This window comes from Equus przewalskii, chromosome 29, assembly GCF_037783145.1.
Source record: "Equus przewalskii isolate Varuska chromosome 29, EquPr2, whole genome shotgun sequence".
In the NCBI taxonomy this organism is placed as follows: domain Eukaryota; kingdom Metazoa; phylum Chordata; class Mammalia; order Perissodactyla; family Equidae; genus Equus; species Equus przewalskii.
Window position 1 is genome coordinate 38,732,090 of NC_091859.1, and position 21,527 is coordinate 38,753,616.

The following is a 21,527-nucleotide window of genomic DNA, read 5'->3' on the forward strand; positions in this document are numbered from 1 at the left end:
TCCTATTTGGAAAATCATCTATGGCTCCCTCTGGCCTCCAGGGTGATCTCCAGGTTTCTCTGCTTGTTATTTGAGGCTCCTTAGGAGCCCCAGTGTACCCTTTCAGCCTTTTCTCCTGCTACTTGATTACCTAAGTACACAAGATCTATCAAATACTTCTGAGCAGGGAGCTTTTATATTTCGGACAGAGTAAATGGGTACTGTGATTGGTGACTGGGTGAGGGCCTGCTCCAGAGCCGAAGCTAGAGGAAAAAGCATACTCTGTGGATAACAATAGTTTACTTTCACAGTTTTGGCCAAGAACTCTGTTATGAACAGTCCAGCTACACATAGTAAGCATTCATTCTGTGCCAGGCCCTGTGCTAGGCTCTGGGGTCATAAAGATGGTCAAACCCAAGCTCTGTTCTGAAGGAGCTCATAGTCCAGTGTGGTAAGTGCTGTCATGGAGGTTGCACAGAAAAGGGCGGGATTCTATTCAACATAGTGCTAGAAGCCCTGGCTAGAACAATTAGGCAAGAAAAAGAAATTAAAAATACATTAAAATCATAAAGGAAGAAATAAAATAGTCTCTGTTTGCAGATGACGTCATCTTATTTATAGAAAACCCTAAAAACTCCACCAAAAAACTGTTAAAACTAATAAATGAATTCAGTAAAGTTGCAGGATACAAAATTAGTTGTGTTTCTATACACCAACAATGAACTGTCTGAAAAAGAAACTAAGAAGACAATCCCATTTACAATAGCATTAAAAAGAATAAAATACTTAGGAATATGTGTGGAGGCATGAAATTTCTAGGAGATATATGAGGGGCTATGTTGGGCGTACTCTGGTGCCTGTGCTCCTCTTGCCTCACTTCCTAACCTCTTCATTTTCTAGGTTTGCTGAGGCAGCTGCTGAAGTATGATCTCTTTGTGTCCATGATCATGAAGAAGTCTGTGCTGGCAGAAAGTAATGAGAGTGTTGAGGTGCCACTAGCAGAGACCTCACTGCCTTTGGTGCTCAAAAAGGTAGTTGTCTTGTGATTCCTGGTCTCTAGCTTCAATAACATGGGAACCTGAACACCTCCTGAGCCTTGTCCTCATCCACCATTCTTTCTATCTGGAATTTCCACAGTATTTTCTTACTGGCCAAAACATATGCTGTTAGAAGACCCAAAGTAGGTTTTTTTCAGTCATGAACTCTTATATCCACATCTTCCCCTTCACATCTGGGCTGCTTGAGAATAGAAAATACATGTAGTAATAGAAACAAAGCTACCTCAGTTGTTTTAGGGATAAGGCAGATAATAAACAAGTAAATGAATAAGTAAAGTAATTATAGATTGTGGTAAGTGCTGTAAAAGAAATAAAGAGGAGATGAGATAGTATGAAGAAAGCTGTCTACAGATTGAGTGATCGGGCAGGGTTTCTCTGAAGGGTTGACATTTGAGCTGACACTTGAAGAATTAAAGTAACCAGTGATCAATTATACTTTAGTGAAGCTGAAAGTAAATAAATAAAGTAAGTAAGTGAGTGAGTGAGTAAACCAGTGATACAAAGAGTGGGCAGAAAAGTTCACTAAAGTTTCAGGCAGAGGGAATAGCAAGTAAAGGCCAGAGGAAGGGAAGTGCCTGATGTGTTCCAAAAACAGATGGAGGCTGGTGGGATAGGAGGGTGAGCGGGAGGTGAAGTGAAGCGGCTCAAGATGAGGCTGGAGGTTAAGCAGGGAAAGTCATGCAAGTCCTGATAGGTCATGGTAAGAATTTAGGATTTTTTTAAAGATAGATTTTTCATAGTTAATTTTGTTTGTGATGGAAAAATAAGATTGGAGTGTTTCTTTCTCAACAAAATAAGGAATATACATTTTAAACCAAGAATCGTTGTTTTGCTTAATGGTTAAATATAATTTTTCTTTTTCCTTTTTTTTCTCTTTTTCTCCCCAAATCCCCCCAGTACATAGTTGTATATTTTTAGTTGTGGGTCCTTCTAGTTGCGGCATGTGGGACGCCACCTCAGCATGGCCTGATGACCAGTGCCATGTTGGTGCCAGGATCCAAACTGGCGAAACCTTAGGCCACTGAAGGGGAGTGCGCAAACTTAACCACTGGGCCATGGGGCTGGCCCCAATTATTTTTCTAAGACATTTTTTTTTCACATTTTAACAGCTCTGAAATTGGGAGACATTTTACTACCAATGGTGTGTCATAGTTTAATTATAGCTCTTTTTTTTTCTTAGTGGTACATAATATAATGGTTTGCCTTATATCAGTAGTGTCTTAAAATACATGTCATTTCCTATATAAAAGAGAACAAGATAAAGGTTAATATCTAGAAACTCCTTTGCATACTAACAGAAAGGTTTTTTATGTGTCCATTTTTAAGTCAACATGACTGAGATGGGGTTAAGCTTGCAGCCCTCAGATGCATCTCTACCAGCTGTGAGTGTGATTTGGTCCTTTTCCTTGGAAGCTCCAAAACCAGGCACACGCTCCTGTGTCTTCCTCTTTAACCATATAATATATCTTCTACTCATCATTTTCCCACCAGAAGGCCAGTTTCTACTACATTTAAAATCTGTTGTTGCAGTTAACTCTTTCCTTGATTTCTGAAAATGTTATAGGGACTCCTGATAGCTCAGGTGTCCAGCAGGAGTTTGGATGTTATTCAGAGTATAATGGAAATTCATTGAAATGTTTTGAGCAGAGGAGAAACTTGATCTAAAATTTTGATGAGGGAGGCATCTCAGTTGTGGGAAGACTCCTAGATTTGGACATGACTGACCTGGTTTCTGCCTTAGATTTGCCACTTATTCGCTGTGTGGCCTAGGGTAAGTGACTTAACCTCAGTGAGCTTTATAAGTCCTTCCTCTGTGTTGAGGCTCCCGAAGAAGACCCCAGGTTCAATGATTCGCTAGGAGGACTCACAGGGCTCAGTGTATAGTCATACTCACAGCTATGATTTATTACAGTGAAAGAATACAAAGCAAAATCAGCAAAGGGAAAAGGCACATGGGATGAAGTCCAGGGGAAAGCCAGGCACAATCTTCCAAGAGTCTCCCAGTGGAGTCACACAGGAGGCACCTTATTCCTCCAGCAATGAACTGTGACACCATGTGTGAAATGTTGCCTACCAGAGAACCTCACTAGAGTCTCACTGCCAAGGTTTTTGGGGCACTGGCTCACCACGTAGGTACCCTTTGCCTAGCACACACCAAAATTCTAGACTCCTAGAAAGAAAGCAGGTGCTGAGCATAAGCTACATTGTTTGTACAAATAGTTTAGTGTGTACAAATAGTTTGTCACAGTGTGCCACTCTTATCAGTTCTGAAAGTGGGGGGAACTCTCCTGAAACCTAACTTCCCAAATCCAGTCAATGGCCAACCTTGCAGGCAGGCCTTTCTAAGGAAAACAGTCTCCAGTCTGCTATGTTAACTCTTTTCTGCACACTCTGTAAAGTGAGGCTTATAGTAGAACCTTTCCTTGTTATATCTCAGGCTTGTGGCAAACATCGAAACCAGATAAGGGCTGTGAAAGTACTTTTGTCAGTGAAGGTCTGAGCCCTACTTGGTGACGATTTTAGTATTCTTTGAGTGCCATTGTGTTCTTTTACTCTGTTTCTCATTTGCTGCTGTTCACAGAAACTCCTTTCCATAATACATAACTGCTCTCCCTGAGCACCATCCTTGTGCCTGGCGCCCTGTAGTGTAGGAGGGACCCAGAGACAAATTAGGCTCCTGCCCTGAGGCCACTTCCCTCTGGTCCTGTCAGTGCTGTGACTGTGGCACTTCCGCTGCCTGTTTCTCCAGCTTCTCCTCTCTAGAGATGAGACTCTGCAGGTAGCCAGTGCCCACTGTATAACTGCGGTGCTGGTCCACTCCCCAGCGAAGCATGCCTCAGCCTTCATCCATGCTGATATCCCAGGTAGGGGACTCCTTCTAATCTTCTCCTCCAAGGACCCCAAAGTTCTGATGGGAGACCCTCGAATCATACCAGCAGCAGTCCTGTCGGGGGTTCTTTGATAATGCATACTGGAGGGATGTGTTGTTGGCAGGTTCAGTTGTACATGACAGACTTTAGGAAGCGGTCCTCGTAAAGTCTGAATCCTCTTGCTACAGATTTCTTACATGACCTTGAGCAGTTTGTTACTGATCTTTGTCATTTATTTAACCATCTATTTATATGAATAAACACCTAGTGTGGGGTGGTGGAAAGACTTGTGGACTAGGAGGGCGAGGGCAATTGATGTTTCCTGAAGGCTTATTATGAGCCAGGAAATGTGTCCTGAGGTGTGTTGTAAATGTTGCCTCATCTTTTCTTTTTTATGGATAAGGAAATTGAGGGTGAGAGAAGGGAAATAATTGCTTTAAATCGACAAGGCTTTCATTGACAGAGAAGGGGTATAAACTCAAGTCTCTCTGGCTCTAAAAACTTTTCTCTGTATCCTGTTGCTACCCATCTTGAGAATTAGGAGACTTGAGTTCCAGTCCTACCTCCACTACTAACAATACCTCTCTCCGGGTCTCAGTTTCCCCGTCTGTTAGAAAGATGAGGTTAGACCATACCCTGAGGGCATTTTCCAAGTGTATTTGTGAATTGCTGATAATGTCTTCTGGAAAGGATGTGTGAACAAATGAAGTAACACGTGTGAGATGTTGAATAAATCCAAGGCCCTAGCATTAGTTATGGGATCATGATTACACAGTTGTCATTTATTGTTTTCTCCCCTTCTCCCCGGCCAGAGTTCCTCTTTGAGCATCTTTCCTCTTCCAACGAAGTGCTTGTCTGGTCCAGCTACAACTGCTTGATACTCCTGGCAGAAGAGCCACTCTTCTTTTCCAAGTGCCACACGGTGTACGGTTGGTAATGGCTGTCCTATATTAGCTCTGGGTCAGGTGGACAGCACTTTGAGGTTGGGTAGCATCAGCAGTGATGGGGAAGGTCTCCTACACCTTGGATGGGGTGCTGGGCCTGATCATTTCCATCAGCCCAAACTCATTACTATATCCCATGTACAATCAGTGATATCCAAACAGTTCTTCTCTTCACTGATTAGCAGATGTATATATATTTAGCAAGAGACGGGCACTCCTATTAGTCACTAGATGAATTCCTGTTGCACCTTAAGAGCAACTTTACTCAGCCTTGGATTCAGTCTTTTCTTGTGCCCCAGATATCTCTCCAACTAGTTAGTCCCTAAGGTTTGCTGATTCATCCTTTCAATGTTTCTTGAAACTGTCCCTTTCTTTTCCTTCCTGGAGGTACTTTCCTTGTCTGGGACTTTTTATATCACATCTGAATTTTTAGACTGGGCACATTCATTCATTCATTTTATATTCTCTGTTCTTATTTTATGTCAGGTACCAGGCTGGGACCTGGAGATTTAGAGGTACATATAATATGGTCCCTGTCCTCTGGAAGGGGAGAGAGAGATAAGCAAACTGATTAGGGTTCTGCCAGAGGGAAGTACAAGAGGTATGAGAGCTCAGGGGAGGCCCACAGCTCTGCCTGAGTGGATCAGGGAAGGCTTCCTGGAGGAGTGGAGGTCTGACCTGATTCTTTGAGGAGGAACAGGAGTGTGTCTAGTGGAGAAGGTGCAGTTCAGTCATTAAGCATTCACTAAATACCTTGAGTACTAGGGCCTGTGCTATGGCATGTGCTGTGTTTCAGGAGAGAGAGATAAATCAGATAAGGGCTTGCCCTCAAAAATCTCACAGTCCCATTCCATGAGCTCAACTTGTCAGGGCCCCTCCATGAGGGGCCTCCAGCAAATATGTGCTGTCCAGAGCCTCTTACCTTTCCTGGGCAGGCAGTGAAGGAACTACCAAACACTGATCCCTGGCCTCTGCCATGTCACTTTGACGTAGGGATCGAGTCGGTGGTGAGGAGCCTACAGGGAAGCCTGAGGACGAACAACACAGAGCTGCACAAGCAGGGCCTGCTGCTCTTTGCTGAGATCCTGACTCGGTGAGCAAAGCAGTGGAGCGTCAGGCCTGTAAGGGCCAGACCAGAGAAGGAAAGAAGTGAAGTGTTTATTCCTGGTAGGGTGAGTAGTAAGAGTTCACTCACTCATTTCTTGTTTGCCACTTCTCAGGCAGCCAGAGGAGATCAAGCTGTTCACAAGCTCAGCCATCTGCAGAGATGCTAACCGTGCTCTCCAAGTGGCAGTGAGCAGCCCAGTGCTGGAGGTGGCCACTGAGGCAGTGAAGGCCACTTCTGCCTTTCTGAGGTGAGAGACCCAGGCAGGATGAGATTTATCCCTGCATGTACCTGAGGGCCTGTCAAGGCCAGGGCAGCTTCCAGAGGGTACTTCTCCATTACCTCAGGGAAGTTTTCTGGAATTTTTTCTTTCTGCTACTCAATTTACTCTGTTCCTGCTTCTGGAACTGCCTGTCACATGTTGGATCCTGAGCTGGTCCTCTAATTTTCTTTGTTTTCTGACAGTTTTTAATCTCTTTGTTGTTATCCACTAGTTTCTGGGAGATTTTCTTGACTTTATCTTTCAATTCTTCTACTGAGTGTTTTATTTCTGCTTTAATATTTTTAATTTGGAAGCGTTCTTTCCAAATCTCTGCATTTTTTTTTTTTTTTGCAAAGAAGCCTAGCCCTGAGCTAACATCTGTTGCCAATCTTCTTCTTTGTGCTTGAGGAAGATTGTTGCTGAGCTAACATCTGTGTCAATCTTCCTCTGTTTTATATGTGGGACGCCACCACAACATGACTTGATAAGCAGTGTGTGGATCTGTGCCTGGGATCTGAACCCATGACTCCTGGGCTGCGCAAACTTAACCACTATGCCACTGGGCTGGCCCCGACTGCGTTTTTTAATAGCATTTTATTCTGTATTTATTTCATGGATGTATTTTTTCTTAATCTCAGTCTTTGTTTTAGTCCAGACTTTTCCCCCACTTCCTTTCTGCTAATTGATTTCTGTCTAAAATACTCTTCTCTTAAATCTTTGCATGACTGGCTTCTTCCCATCATTCAAGTCTCATTCAGAGCATCCTTCCTTAATTGACCCATTAGGCTATTATAGCACTTGCCAAACACTTCATACTTTTTGTTTATTCATTTTCTCTGTGTCTCTCTTGCACCATAATATTATCACAAACAGATCAGAGACCATGTCAGTTTTTTCACTGCTATATGCCTCGCTCCTAATAGATAGTCAGTATATGAATGAAAGATGTTAAAATGGATGGTGAAACTAAGAGATCCTAGTGTCAAGATGGGAAATTATTCCTTAGCAAGGTGCTTGATATCTTGGGAAAAAGTGATGGAGGAAACTCATATGTATTTATATAGTAACTTTTGTTTCCGTGTTTTCCCTTTTAAAATCTAGCAAAGTAATATATTCAAATAGTAAAAAATAAAATATACAGAAGGTTTATAAGGAAAAGGAACAGTCTCCTGTCCCCACTTCCTAAGGGAAACTAATTTTAACCCATTTGGGTTTTAGTTCTGGTGATTATCTCCCTAAATCTAAACAATATGCTTTTAATGCTGTTTCTTTATTTGTCAATTTAGGACATTATTCATTGACTCACCAGTAAGAAAGACCAAGATTTAGCTCACATTATTTTGTCTTCTCTACGTTTCCTTGGCATTTTTTTTAACATTTTATTTTTCCTTTTTCTCCCCAAAGCCCCCTGGTACATAGTTGTATATTTTTAGTTGTGAGTCCTTCTAGTTGTGGCATATGGGATGCCGCCTCAGCATGGCTTGATGAGCGGTGCCATGTCCGCGCCAAGGATCCAAATCAGCGAAACCCTGGGCCGCCAAAGTGGAGTGCACGAACTCAACCACTTGGCCACAGGGCTGGCCCCTTCCTCAGCATTTTTGCTAGTTAATATTTTGTGTCTTCAAACTGTTAGATACTTAAAGCTTATATTTCTTCTTCCCTTAACTTGAAGCAGTATCTCTTGGCTCCCCACATGGTTAGCTGAGTACATTAGCACCCCAGCTCTTCCTTTCCCCTCTCCTCCCTACCTTCTACTTCTCAATGTCAGTCAACTATGCCTTTAATTTTACATTGTAAATGTCGTTAATATTTATAGTCTCTTCTGTAGCCATATTTAAATCTTTGTGATTTGACTCTTGGTTCTAAAAATTGAAACAAAAAATAGCATTTACATTACAATAACGTCAGTCTGTCTCTTTTTCCCTTCTGTCCTTTCCTGGATTTGAATCTCTGAATCTTGGGCATGAATCCCAGGGAGAGTGAGATGAGTAAATCAGCAGGGTAAAAAAGGCATAGAATGAGAGCAATGTCGATCAGAGTTACCCATACAGAGGTGGAAGTCTCCCAGGAGGTCCGTGTTAAGAGGCACTGGTAGCATCTTTCAGGCAGGAGGTGGTATTTGAACTGTGCAATGAGGGATGAGAGAGATTTAGATTGGTGGAAAGACCATGGTTGACCAAAACATGTGAGTGGGAAAGTTTAGGGATTACTGAGGGTACAGTAGCCAGTGTGGCCAGCAGGTTGTGTGGAGGGGAGTAGTACATGAAGAACCTGGAAAGCTAGTTGGGTCAGAACTGTGGAGAGTGATAGGTAGGGGGCTAGTTATTAATCCTTAGATGATTTTAATTTCCCAGAATGTTTACTGAAGTGGACCCTCTGAGGTAGAGTGGTTCAGAGGGTCTCTGGGAAGCACAACTGGAAGGAGGAGTGAGAACTACTGAAAAGAATTTAAAGAGTTTGGAAGCAGGGCCTGACGATCAGTGTAGGGTAGAAACTTAGAGCTTCCAGAAATGAAGAAGGAAAGGGAAAATCAAGCCTTAACTGTATACAATTAACTGAGTGCCTGTTAGAAGATCCAACAGATTACTCTCAGTGTTCAGAAAAGACCCAGAGAAGAGGGTCAACATAGGTTTCTCCTTAGTTACAGCCCTGGGTTGAATAGCATCCCTCTAAAATTCATGCCCACCAAGATATAATTAACTTATGATGAGGTCATCCAGTGTGGGCTCCTAAATCCAATGACTGGTGCTCTTATGAGGAGAGGGGGATTTGGACATATAGTGACAGACATACACAGAGGGAAGACAGCCACATGAAGACAGAGGCAGAAATTGGAATGATGCAGCTACCAGCCAAGGAATGACAAGATTGCTGGGAACCACCAGAAGCTGAGGCAAGGCAAGATTCTTCTGTAGAGCTTTTAGAAGGAGCCAACACCTTAATTTCCGATGTCTAACACACAGAACGATGAGAGAGTAAATTTCTGTTGTTTTAAGCCACAAAGTTTGTGGTAATTTGTTACAACATCCCTAGATAACCAATACAGCTACCTTATACCCTCTCAAACTTGACTTATGTCCCCTAGCCTGTCATTCATTCACTTAACGTCTTTTTTATTTAGTATCAATTTACAATGCGTCCAGCTCTGTTTAGGTAAAGTGAAAAGATGGAATTGGTCCCTGACCTCTTGGAGCTCAGAATTAGACTAGTCAGTGACCCTGGCCTCTTCTGAGTCTATAGAATGTGAGGGTTCAAATGGACCCTAAGCATGACTTTCCACATCGATGCACCTTTAGTTCTAGATGGTACTTCTTTCACCAGGAGGCCCTTCTCAGTGAGAAAACCCTCTGTATCCTTAGTAACAATAAGAACAGCTATAGCTGTTATTTATAATGACTTACCGTCTATTAAGCATCGTGTTAAGTGCTTGACATACATTATGTAATTTGATCCTTAGAACAGTTCTGAGGGGAGTACTATTAACTCTCGTTTAATAGGTGAGGAAATTGAAGATTAGAGAGGATGAAGACTGTGCACAAAGTCATGTAGCTGGATAAGTGTTGGAGCAAAGATTTTTATCAGATCAGATCCCGGACCTGTGTTCTGATCCACCACACTGCCCTCCATCGCCCAAGAACCTGAGGGTATCTTAGAGTACCCTTACCTTGCCCTAAACCTGCCTTTGTCTTTCTGGATGCAGGAAGGACCATCAGAGTGCTCTACCTGTGCAGTACAGGGAACTGCGGGCCTTACTTGAAGCCATGCTGAGCCGGTGTGCAGATTTTTCCCAGACTCCGCTGAACAGGAGGATCCTGGTCAGTGCACTGCAGCCTGCTTCTTCTGGAGATCATGCTGTAATGTGTTTTTACAAGATAATTAGTACATTGCCTTACATTTATATGCCACTTTATAGCTTTTTCGCACGTATACACACCTACAATGAGATGTTATTTTTTTCCTAACTGCAAAGCTGTGAGCCTTAGTAATTGCTATCCTTGTTTTTACAGATTAGGAAACTCAAACCACAGGGGTTAAATAATTTTTCTCTAAGGTCAAAAACGAGCAAGTATCTGAGTTTGGATAGTAAACCCTAGGGTGTTTGTACGCAAGCCTACTACACACTTTGTCTTTTATATCATCCAAGCAGGTATGGTAAACATGCTCACAAAATTATTCAAGGCTGGATTCACTAGAATCTTAGAAAGAATCTGACCAATGTGCAATGTGTTGGAATTGTTGGCTTCTAATGGCCCATGGACTTAAAATATCAGGAAGGATACTGTTAATGTGAATGCTGATTATGTCTTTCAGATTGACTTTGGAAACTAAGCTCTTCACACCTGATAGGGTGGGGATTTTCATGTGTTTTGGAGAAACTAATATGGGTATCACAGCCAGTTAGGCTCATGTCCCCCAGCCTGTGACAGCCTTCTGTGGTTCACAGGGAGACAGGTGGTTAAGGTTCCCTTCTACTCTTTTTCAAAAGAGCTATCAAATGGCTAGATTTGTGAGGATATAAACAAGATCCCCTGGAAAGTGTTAGGTATATGGGAACGCCAGATTTTGTGACAGGAAGAAGTCTGTAGCACAGACTGGGACACAGAGTACTCACTTGACCAATAGGTTCCCCTCTCTTCTCACCTCAGGGCCATGCCTCCAGCAGAGATTTGGAGAAGGGCATTCTTCGAAGGGGAAAGTTCCTCCTGAGCACTCTGGAGGGATTTAGAAATGCCTGCAGGTGAGGGGCCCTCTGTGGTTTGAGGCAGTAGTGTGGAGGTAGAAGGGATTCAGACAAAGGATGAAGTTCTAGAAGCAACACTTGACTTCTCATGCTTTGCTGCATAGTGAGAGGACTTTGGCTGGGGTGGGGAGTGGGAGTGTGTATAGGGTATGGAGGGGGTGTGTGGAGGAGGCTTGAGCACAGGTAGCTAGAGGAGGGGGTTTCTAAAGATTCCCTCCTAGTGAAGTTTTTGTTACTGTGAAATGAGGTTGTGTTCCATTCAGCTTTATTCCTCTTCCCAAATAACTTAACCCTGTAGGTGTTCACTGAATGTTTGTTGGATTAATTTAGTTCACATTAACAAATGTTTGTTGTATCTGCTGTGTGCCAGGCCTGGTGCTAGATAGTGAAAGTAGAAAGATAAGGCAGATTGGCTTCTGCCCGCAAGGAGCTCACAGTGTCTTGGGGAAGAGACAGTTTTGTGTACATATGTGCAATTTATTAGGTTGTGACAAATCTGAGGAAGGCATTCCAGGTAGAGCAGCATATATAAAGGCAAGGAGATGTGAAACAGTGAACAGCATGGTATGTTCAGTGGAGTGGAAGAGTCATGTATTACAGGAGAGGTGGTGGGGAGCACGAAGCTGGAGAGGTAGCCAAGCACCAGGTCCTCCCTTAGTGGGGCCTCTTGAATTTTCTTCAGATCTGCTGATAGGTATACTTTCCCTGGACCCTGAGCTCAAGCATCCCTCTAGCAGGATGCTTCTAACCTTTATGTTGCATAGGTGGTGGTAGATATACTCACACATTGATTTCTCAGGTTGGCTGTGGAATTCCAGAATGAGCCTTCAGCCCAGGAGAATCCATTCACAGCTCCCACTGCCGAGAAAGAAGACACCCTGGAGGACTTCTCAGAATTTCTTCTCAGTGCTTGTGACTCCCTGTGTATCCCCATGGTGATGGTGGGTTCCCCTGAACCATGGACAGCATAAAGTTTGGGTTTTTTTTGAGGAAGATTATCCTTGAGTTAACTGCTGCCAATTCTCCTCTTTTTGCTGAGGAAGACTGGCCCTGAGCTAACATCCATGCCCATCTTCCTCTACATTTTTATATGTGGGACGCCTACCACAGCATGGCGTGCCAAGCGGTGCCATGTCTGCAGCTGGGATCCGAACTGGCGAACCCAGGGCCGCCAAAGCGGAATGTGTGAACTTAACCGCTGCACCACCGGGCCAGCCCCCCAGTATAAAGTTTGCGGTAGAGAAGAATGTGAGAGTGAGCCAGGCTGAGAGATGCAAGGCAGTGACTATTCAACTGGACCTTGTGAGGTTTTCAGCAGGGTTGTTCTTTCAGCCACTTTTCCTTTGGTTTTAAAAACAAAGTATAGTGTTTCATTTTAAAACTAATAGGTGGCTCTTAAGAAAAAGTATAAAGCAGTAATAATAAAATAATAAATATATAATATTTATGGAGTGATAAATGCCTTTTATTGATTACCTAATTCATCCTCCCAATGACCCTATGAGATAGGTTCTATAATTTCCCCTGATTTAAAGATGAGGTTGTCATGTTCCTATGGTTATAAAGCAAGTGCATGATGGTGCTGAGATTTGAACCCAAGCGTCCTTCTGCTTAGTAAAGGGTGGCGGTGAGTGTCTGTGATCCAGGCTTCCCTAAGGAATATATATGTGTATTCTGTAAAATGAGAGATGGCCGCTCTGAAGAAAGACCTGGTCCGGAAGAGCTTCATTTTGGGCTGACTTGAGATGGAGGTGATAGGAAGAGCAGGAACCAGAAATGCTGATTGCCCAGATGACCTTGGATGGGTCCTATCCTGTTTGAGGTTTGGACATCCTATGAGCCTTTGAAGAGTCCTGTGTTAGTGGGGGAAGGTCACTTCCAAAACCTTTACTGGGAACAGTAGGTGGCAGCAGGGAGGCAGCCTCTGGTTCTGAGGGTAGCGAGCCTCTTTTCCTTGAAGTTCTTTGAGCCAGCAAGGCCAGGCTCTTGAGGTGGCGTGCCCTAACAGTAACACTTGAGCAGTTCACGTTGGTTTCCTCATCTGCTCATTCCTCCTAGATTTATGAAGTGTTAGAGCTAGATCTAGAACCAGATCGTAGAATTATTATATTATCCTTCGTTCTACTTTTCTGTATTATACACATTTTTTTTAATGAGCATGTATTATTTTTCTAATTAAAAAAACAAAAACTTGTTTTAAAAACTAAAGGAAAGGTATCTATAAGAACAATGTCTCTGAGGGCTTAGCTATTTACAGATAGGGAACTGAGACACCAAGAGGGGAGAGGAGGTCTGACCCAGGGGCACACAGGGGCTTTGTGCAGAGCTTGAACTAGAACCCAGGTTTCTCTACTCTTAGTATAGAGCTTTGTCTAGTACATCTGGCTGCCTCATGACTTTGTTCATAGATCACATGAAAAATAAATTTGAAGGCAGTTTGTAAGCTATATTATTATTACTATGGCTGAGTGTCACTCTGCATTATAGTCTAGAAAGCACTTTTTACACATCAGATCTCATTTGTTTCTGGGAGATCGGTCTTGTTATTCTTGTTTTACTCTTTTTGGTACAGTGGCCCAGAGAGGTAAAGTATCTTACACAATTTATTTATTTATTTTAAAGATTTTATTTTTCCTTTTTCTCCCAAAGCCCCTCAGTACATAGTTGTGTATTTTCAGTTGTGGGTCCTTCTAGTTGTGGCATGTGGGATGCCGCCCCAGCATGGCCCGATGAGAGGCACCATGTCAGTGCCCAGGACCTGAACTGGCAAAACCCTGGGCCGCTGAAACAGAGCGTGCAAACCTAACCACTCGGCCACAGGGCTGGCCCCATCTTACACAATTTATTAAGTTGTAGTTGTAAGCCTTGGATATAGGCTTGTGACTTCAGCTTCCCTAGCTTGTCTTGTACATTTCACATGAAAAGCTTTAGTCTACTGTTGCTAGATTTGATGACGGCTTTGCCGATGCTTTTTCTTCTTGAGGGGCTCAGTCCTCTGGGCTGTGTTCTCCTTCCTGATTCTTTGCAGAGGCACTCAGAGGAGGCCACTCACCCAGGCTTGATGGAAGTTTTCCTGTCGATTCTACACAGCCTGTTTGTCATCGTTCCCCACATGAAGGAGAAGTTCTCCAAGAAGCTCGGTAGGCAGCAGGCAAATGTGGAAGTTGGGAGGAAGGCAGGCACCTTAGGCAGCTTCTCGGAGTACTCAGACCTTAGAGAATAACCCGTGGATGCGAGGTTTACATATTCAGGCAGAATCTGTGTCCGTGCTCTGCCCAGTGTTAAGTGGAAGGGAGTATCATCTAGCAACCAAAAGTCTGTAAAGGCAGTTCTCAAATTTATCGCTACTTCTCTGAGAATGTCAAGGAGGGTCCAGTTCAGAGCCCACAATATATCTCTTTCCACAATACTCTCATAGTCCATATTCCCTCAAATGTCACAAAATGTTTAGCATCTCTGACTTCTGAGCACTGAATGCTAGAAGTACCCCCAGTCATTGTGACAACTGAAAAACATCCCCAACTACTTCCACATGCCTTCTAGGGGAGTGGTAGCACCGTGTGAAAGCTGCTGTCTACCTATACACTGGAACGCCTTCCTAAAATTGAACCTTCCTAAAATTGAGTCAAATGGCTCATGACTCATTCAGCCTTCTCCAGGCCTTCTTGCATCTGTTTATTTTCTTCTCTAGTCATTTTTTCTCTCTTAAATGTGAACCTTCTTTTCCCACTTCTCCAGTTTTCACTGTATAAATACCTCAATCTGCAGAATAAGCCCGGGAATCAGAGTCAGAATTTCCTTTATCTTCCTCAGAAAGTGGTAGTGATAGTGAGAAGGAGGGCTAGACAAAAATAGAAAAGGAAGGAGGGAGAAAGGTAGTAATATTTAGTAACTAATAATAACTAACATTTATTAAATTCTTACTAGGGGTGAGATACTGTTTTAAGTGCTTTACATGTATTAATTCATTTAGTTCTCGGAAAAACTCTAGGAAGTATGTACTATTATCTTCATTCTGCTGATGAGCACACTGAAACTCAGAGAGGTTGAATAAATTGCCCAAGGTCACACTGGAAGTGGTGTGCCCAGGATTCAAACTCAGGGAATCTGGCTCTAGAGCCTGCTTTCTTAATCTCTATGCTATGCTTGCCTCTTATCATTATCATTTAATGTCTTTTCTTATCATTTAATGTCACGTAGCATGCAGTGGAAAGTCTACTATAGAGAAGTAGCCAGGACTCAGTCATGCAGGACTTTATTGGTCATGTGAGGAATTTGGACTTCATCCTAGGAGCTTTGAGTCTTAAAGAAGGGGAGTGACATGCTCAGATTTCTGTTTTAAAAAGATCCTTCTTGGAGCAGTGTGGACCCTGAGTTAGAAGGAAGCAAGATTGGAGGCAAGTAGTTTAACCTCTTGCATTAACTCAGGTTGGTGATAAGAACTAAGGTAGTGTTGGGGGCGTGGAACAGTTTGATGTAGGGCATGAGAGAGAAGGAATGGTTCAGGGTAATGCCTAGGCTTCCAGCTGCTATCTAGGTGGTGATATTTTTTATGGAGTGAGGATCACTGGAGGAGGATCTGATTTGGGAAGGCAGTAGAGGATGTGATCAATTTGGGTCAGGGTGAGTGTGAAATGCCTGTGAGATGTCCCAGTGGAGACGTTAGGTACGTAATTAACTCTGAGTCTGAGGTCAGGGGAGAGATCCGGTCTTCAGGTATAGAAGTCTTCAGCATCCAGCCTTTCATTCATTCAACAAATATTTATTGGATACCTACTATGTGAAAGGCACTGTCCTAGGGCTGATGATGCAGCAGTGAATAAAACAGACTCCTGTCCTTTGGGGGCTGACTCTCTAGTGTGGAGCAGGTGAGATTCCTCAAGAGTGAGTGTGTAAAATGAGATGATCAAAGGACCAAGACAAAAATCAAGAGCAGTGTTTAATGGTCAGGAGAAGAAGGACACTCCAAAGGACACTGGTAAGGACCAGTTGGAGAGGTAGGAAGAAAACCAGAAGAGTATGACTTTAGGGAAGCCAAGTGAGGAGAGTTTTGTAGATTAGGGAGTGGTAGGAGTGTCAAATGCATCCCAGAGGTCAAGTAAGATGAGGGCTGAAAAATGTCTGTTGGAGTTGGTATCATGGAGGCTGTTGGTGACCTTGGCCAGAGCAGTTTCTGTGGAGTGGTTGAGGTGGAAGCCAGACTCCAGTGAGTTGAAGAGTGAGTGCAAGATAAGGCAGTAGATGTAAGACAGACAACTCTTGATAAGTTTGGTGTGAGAAAGAGGTGAAAAATGGGGGATATAATTGGTTGGGGACATGGAGTTAGGAAGGGTTTTTCTGCTCCCTAACACTGGAAACACTTTTTCTGATTAGTGGCTGAGAGGAAGGAGCAGTAGAGAGACTCATGGGTAATCACCAGAGCAGGGTCCTTGGAAAGGAGAAGGTGTCAGGATCCAGAGCTGGGGAGACAAGGGGCATGCCTTTTGCAGTTGTCTGAAAATTTGATTGTGATTTTGAGGGAGTTTCTGATTGATGGTTTCGGCCATCCTGGGGAGGTCCCTTGTCACAGTTCGGAGGGATTGTTGTTCTCTTTAGGAACAGAGCACAGGAAACCCTCAGGAAGCTATTCCACCCAGAAAGTGTGAGTAGGAGCTTCTAGGGGAGGGTGGGAGGCTGTGTGGAAGAGAGAAAAAAGCAGGACTTTTGTCGTTAGCACGTGTTGGTTGGGATTCTTACCCTATCCCTTACTTGTTTATTGACATTGGGCAAATTAATTTTCTTATCTCCAATGTCCTCAGCTAGAACATGGTAATAATAATGAGAATTAAAAGGAGATAACATATGTAGATTTCCTGAATGGCTGTTACCCCATAGTTATTGTGACAATTGACATATACTTTTCCTTCCTTCTGTCTACTCTACCTGCCTGCCATACTTCAAGAACCAAGAGGATCAGTCTTGGGGTGCTGGATGGGTGCAGCTTCAGAAGTGTAGATCTCTGGGGGCCAGTTGTGGAGAGCAAGGAATGTAAAGAAAGGCTGTGTACAGGGAGATCTATGCAGCATGAAGCCAGATAGAACAGGATCAGGCCTAACCTGCAAGACAGAAGAGGGAAGCAGGCACTGCCAGCCAAGAGGCAGACAGAGGCCTGGAGTAGGGGATGGAGAAACTCTGGGTCCCCAGGAGACCGGGCAGGAGGACCCCTTCCAGCGTGCAAGGTGGGCACCCCCTTCCTGGGGGAGTCATGGATTAAACTGCTGTTCTGGAAAGTTGATATGAAACTGAGGGATTAATTCCCTGCCATATACTTTAAGCCCAAGATAGGATATAGGTTATCCCCAACACTGGAGCTGGTGCAGTGGGAGCTCTTGATATTCTCCTTATCTAGAATCCTGCTTTTACAGGGGTCCAGGATAGGCAAGATAGAGAACAGTTTTGACAGAGAGCCTTGGGGCGGGATGAGATGGATTGGGGGAGACTGGGAAGTGGTAGGCAGTGCAGGGACCTGGACCAGGGTCACCAGCTAACACAGAAACTGTTACCTGACCTCGGGTCTGAGAACCAATCCTTTTCCACAGGTATTTCAGAGATGGGGATAAAGCAGTGACTATCCTTGATTCTTCCTGAATCTGAAACTGGGTTATTTTCAACAAAATTGGGAGAAGGGATGGAACAAGCAGATGTGTCCTTCCTATGTCCTTGTCAAATGTACCAGATGTAGTGGAAGATAATTCAGAAAGGCAGAAGATGAACAGTTATTCAGCACCTACTCTGAGCTAAGCATTTGTTAGATGTTCTGCATACGTTTGTCTCACTCAGCTTCACAGCAACCTGTGAAGTATAGATATCGAAGTATAGGGTCTCAGAGAAGTTAAATAAGTGTTCTAGAGTCACACTGGTAGATAGTGATGGAGCAAATTTTGAACCCAGGTCTGCATGACTTCAAAACTAGTACTGTTTGGTACCACCCAGACTTGGGAATCTCTCTAACAGTCTGGTTTAAACTGCTCTCTGCTTTCTTTCCTCTTTTCCCAAGCTGCCTCATCCTTCATACAACTAACCCTGGAGCTGAAGGCCAGGTTCTGCAGTGACCTGAGGTATGTGTGGTTCCAGGCAAAATTAGTGGCCAAGGGCCCAGCGTCCTTCTTGATTGAACAAGTGGAAATTTCTGACTAGGGTGGTTTAGTCATAGGACCGTGGGGGGATTGACACAGTGTCAAAATTGCTCAGCAACTGGTGGTATGAGCTTGACATGCTTGTATAGCTTTTATTTAATCTGATTCTGGTAAGGCTCTCATGCCATGTGAGACTTGGATGGTCACCTGTTACATCAAAACTGGAAGAATGGAGGTCATTTGTCTAACCCCTCATTTTACAAAGGGGGAAACTGATGCCCTCAGAGAGTAAGGAATGCATTGTCCACCAAGAAAGAATAATGTTCTGTTTGCTGCCAGCCTAGAAATTCCAGAGGAGAAACTCTCTTGTTCAGATTAGAGAGGTTGCCACCTCAGTCTCTGTCATGTTAGGTTTCTAGAACAGCCTTCTGGACCTTTCCATTTATGATTTGCCACCTGTCTTTGCATTTACTTGGCAGATTCCATTTGTTACTGCCTACAACCTGCAAGGTCATTACAGTGCAGTATCCAGCTCTTCCTTCCTATCTCTAAATAGAACACCCAACATTCAGGAGAGAATTCAGGGATCCATCTGGATTCAAAGTCACAATTTTGGATGTCTGTAGTTCTTTTTAACTGCCCATCTTGGGTTCAACACCTTCTTCTTTTTCTAGTATTACGCAGCCCTTTCCTGACCCAGGAGCACGTTTTTGTTCGTATGTTTTGTTAAAGTGGAGCTTAGTATTCCTTGGTTTATTTTTTTCAGTAAATTTTTAGTGAATGCTTATGTGGGCCAAGTGTCTAAGTTACAGCTGTGGGCAGTAGGCTCCATATTTACTTTTCACAGCCCTGTCTGGACCTCTTCTACCAGGGCCATGGTTAGAATTTCACTGGGCTCTGGCACAAAGCAGTGGTGCCTTGGTACGTGGCAGGGATAATGCTGTCCCAGCCAAAGCAGCAATGTTCTCCCTTGTGTTCTGTCTTCCTCTTCTCCCTGTAAGTCACTCAGCCCTAAACCAGGTGTGTTCCAGTTTCCTGTACTACCTGTCCATCAACCTCCTCTCAGCTCCAGAGAAGACAGGACCACTGTCCCAAGAAGGTAAGACACTGCAGTTTGACCACTCATGAGGTTGTGGTGATCTTTTAGAGTCTGGATGTCTTGCTGATTGCCTGGATGGTGAGTCAGTACAGTGTTAAGATCCCTTTGCTTGAAGCTGCCTGGAGGAACCATGGACTCATGGAATGATGGAACTATAGGCTGATTCCCAGGGAGGTGAGATAACAGAATCAGAAAATGATGGAATCCAAGGCTCCTGGACCCTTAGACTCTATGGGTTGAGAAGGACCCTAAAGCTTATCAAGCCCAGTTTTTCCCCTGACTGTATCCTCTGCAACATCCCTTACACCAGGCCTCTTACTGTCTGCTTGTTACCTCTAGAGACCTCTGCTCAAAATATCTTGAATAGCCTTTTCCATTACTTTGTTCGTCTTTCCAAGAAATATTTCTCGATCATCTACTGTGTGCCAGACTCTATTCTAGGCACTGGTCATAGAGTTAGGAATACGAAGTCCTGTTCTCATGGAGTGGGAGAGACAGACAATAAACACATAGATACAATGTCAGGGATGGATAGGTACTATGAAAAAAATAAAACCGGGCAAAGGGATAGAAGGTGATGGAGGAAGGAGGTGTGTGTTAGATAGGGTGATCAGGGAAGGCCTTCGTGAGGAGGTGGCATTTTAACAGAGGTCTGAGTGAGGTTAAGGAGACCCATGTAGAGTCTAGGCAGGGGGACAGCAGATGCAGGGCTGAGTGATGGAAGTTTTTCCTTTTGTTTAATATTCATTGAGTTTCTGCTACATGCCAGGGGAGGCCTAGGTGCTGCTGTGGATACAACATTGATTGTGATATGTTCTCTGCCCTAAGGAGTTCCTCTATCATAGACTTCTGTCTCTTGGGAACATAAAACAATTTCATCATTGTTTTATTCATTCATTCAATAAATATTATACCTTCTTGTAGGTTAGACTTGGTGCTGGCTGTGTTTTCCTTTTTTTACATTTATGAAGACCGTATCATCTCCCTCCACTTCCCAAACCTGTCTTTCTCTTTTGTCTTTCTCAGACACTGAGCTGAGAGAGATGGAAGCCCAGGTGAGCATTTTCGTTCCTTCCAGCTTGGCTTCTACTTCTCTCACATACTGGCCACTCCTCTCTGCGTGTTGTCCAGCTCTCTGCCTGTTCAGGTGTGGTCTGGCCTGCAGGGAGAATAGCACAATGACGTTTGCCATGATGGTAGCCTAAGACCATGTTGGCAGTGCCACTGCTGCTGGCAGTTCCCTCTCTTATCAGTATAGGAGGAGCCCCACATATCTGCCTCCTTAGACCCTGAGACTTTGTCAAATCTCACAGCACTAAGAAGAGCAGCAGACGTTACTTACATGCAGACTGCTTCTTTCTTTAATATATCAGGAGAAAGGGCAGGTGGATGTGTGAGGCTCAGGGACATTAGTTTCATTATTATCATAATGCTCATAGTATGCTTTGGTGGAAAAAGCACTAAACTTAGAATTAGGAAACCTGACCTGGCTCTTCTACCCTGTTGCTGTGGGCCATTCTCCATTCTCATCCTCCACTTGGCCCTAGGTCTACCGCACTGGCACAATGGTTCCTTTCATTTGACCTCCAACTTGGCCCCCTGCTTTCAGTCTCTTATCCTCCAAAAAATCTCAACCCACTGTTAGAAGGATCCATCTGAAAACCAAGTCTTTTTTTTTTTTTTGAGGAAGATTAGCCCTGACCTAACTACTGCCAATCCTCCTCTTTTTGCTAAGGAAGACAGGTGCTGAGCTAACATCCGTGCCCATCTTCCTCTACTTTATATGTGGGATGCCTACCACAGCATGGCTTTTTTGCCAAGCGGTGCCATGTCTGCACCTGGGATCTGAACCCGTGAACCCCAGGCCACCGAGAAGTGGAATGTGCGCACTTAAACACTGCGCCACCGGACTGGCCCTAAGAAAACCAAGTCTTAACATCTCAACTTTCCTGGCCCTCAGCTGTGGTCCCCAAACATCAGTCTGTGGGGCATTGTCAGACAGTGATGGAGTTTTCTCTGGTTCATGATGAAATGTGGAAAATAAGGGTAATGTAGTGAATTTTCCATAAAGTTGACTTTATTCAAATTTTAACCTCTGAGGTCCTTTTCTTTTATGAAACAGAGGTTTCATAAGACATCTGGTGATCTGCTCTCAGGATAAAATCCAAATCTTTACTCGGCATTCAGGGTCTTTCACAGTCTAGCTACAAATTACATCACACAGTTCGAAACTCCTGACACTCCACATCTATTCACTGATGGTGCAGTTACACTGAACTCCTGGCTGCCCCTAAATGTGACATGTGTTCTTATGCCTCCCAGCCTCTGAACAGCTTGCTTCCTGTCCCTAGGAT

At 43.8% G+C, this 21,527-nt stretch overlaps 1 protein-coding gene across 1 annotated transcript in view; it reads left to right on the forward strand.

Moving 5' to 3' along the window:
• MEI1 (meiotic double-stranded break formation protein 1) overlaps window positions 1-21,527 on the forward strand; it is a 69,759-nt gene that overhangs the window by 8,701 nt on the left and 39,531 nt on the right. Inside the window, exons 7-17 of the mRNA XM_008537828.2 lie at window positions 880-1,010; window positions 3,787-3,901; window positions 4,720-4,836; window positions 5,845-5,944; window positions 6,072-6,206; window positions 9,919-10,033; window positions 10,865-10,956; window positions 11,759-11,900; window positions 13,988-14,099; window positions 17,996-18,056; window positions 19,076-19,173. Of these exons, the coding sequence (XP_008536050.1) occupies window positions 880-1,010; window positions 3,787-3,901; window positions 4,720-4,836; window positions 5,845-5,944; window positions 6,072-6,206; window positions 9,919-10,033; window positions 10,865-10,956; window positions 11,759-11,900; window positions 13,988-14,099; window positions 17,996-18,056; window positions 19,076-19,173 (1,218 nt within the window). The remainder of the gene's footprint in view (window positions 1-879; window positions 1,011-3,786; window positions 3,902-4,719; window positions 4,837-5,844; window positions 5,945-6,071; window positions 6,207-9,918; window positions 10,034-10,864; window positions 10,957-11,758; window positions 11,901-13,987; window positions 14,100-17,995; window positions 18,057-19,075; window positions 19,174-21,527) is intronic.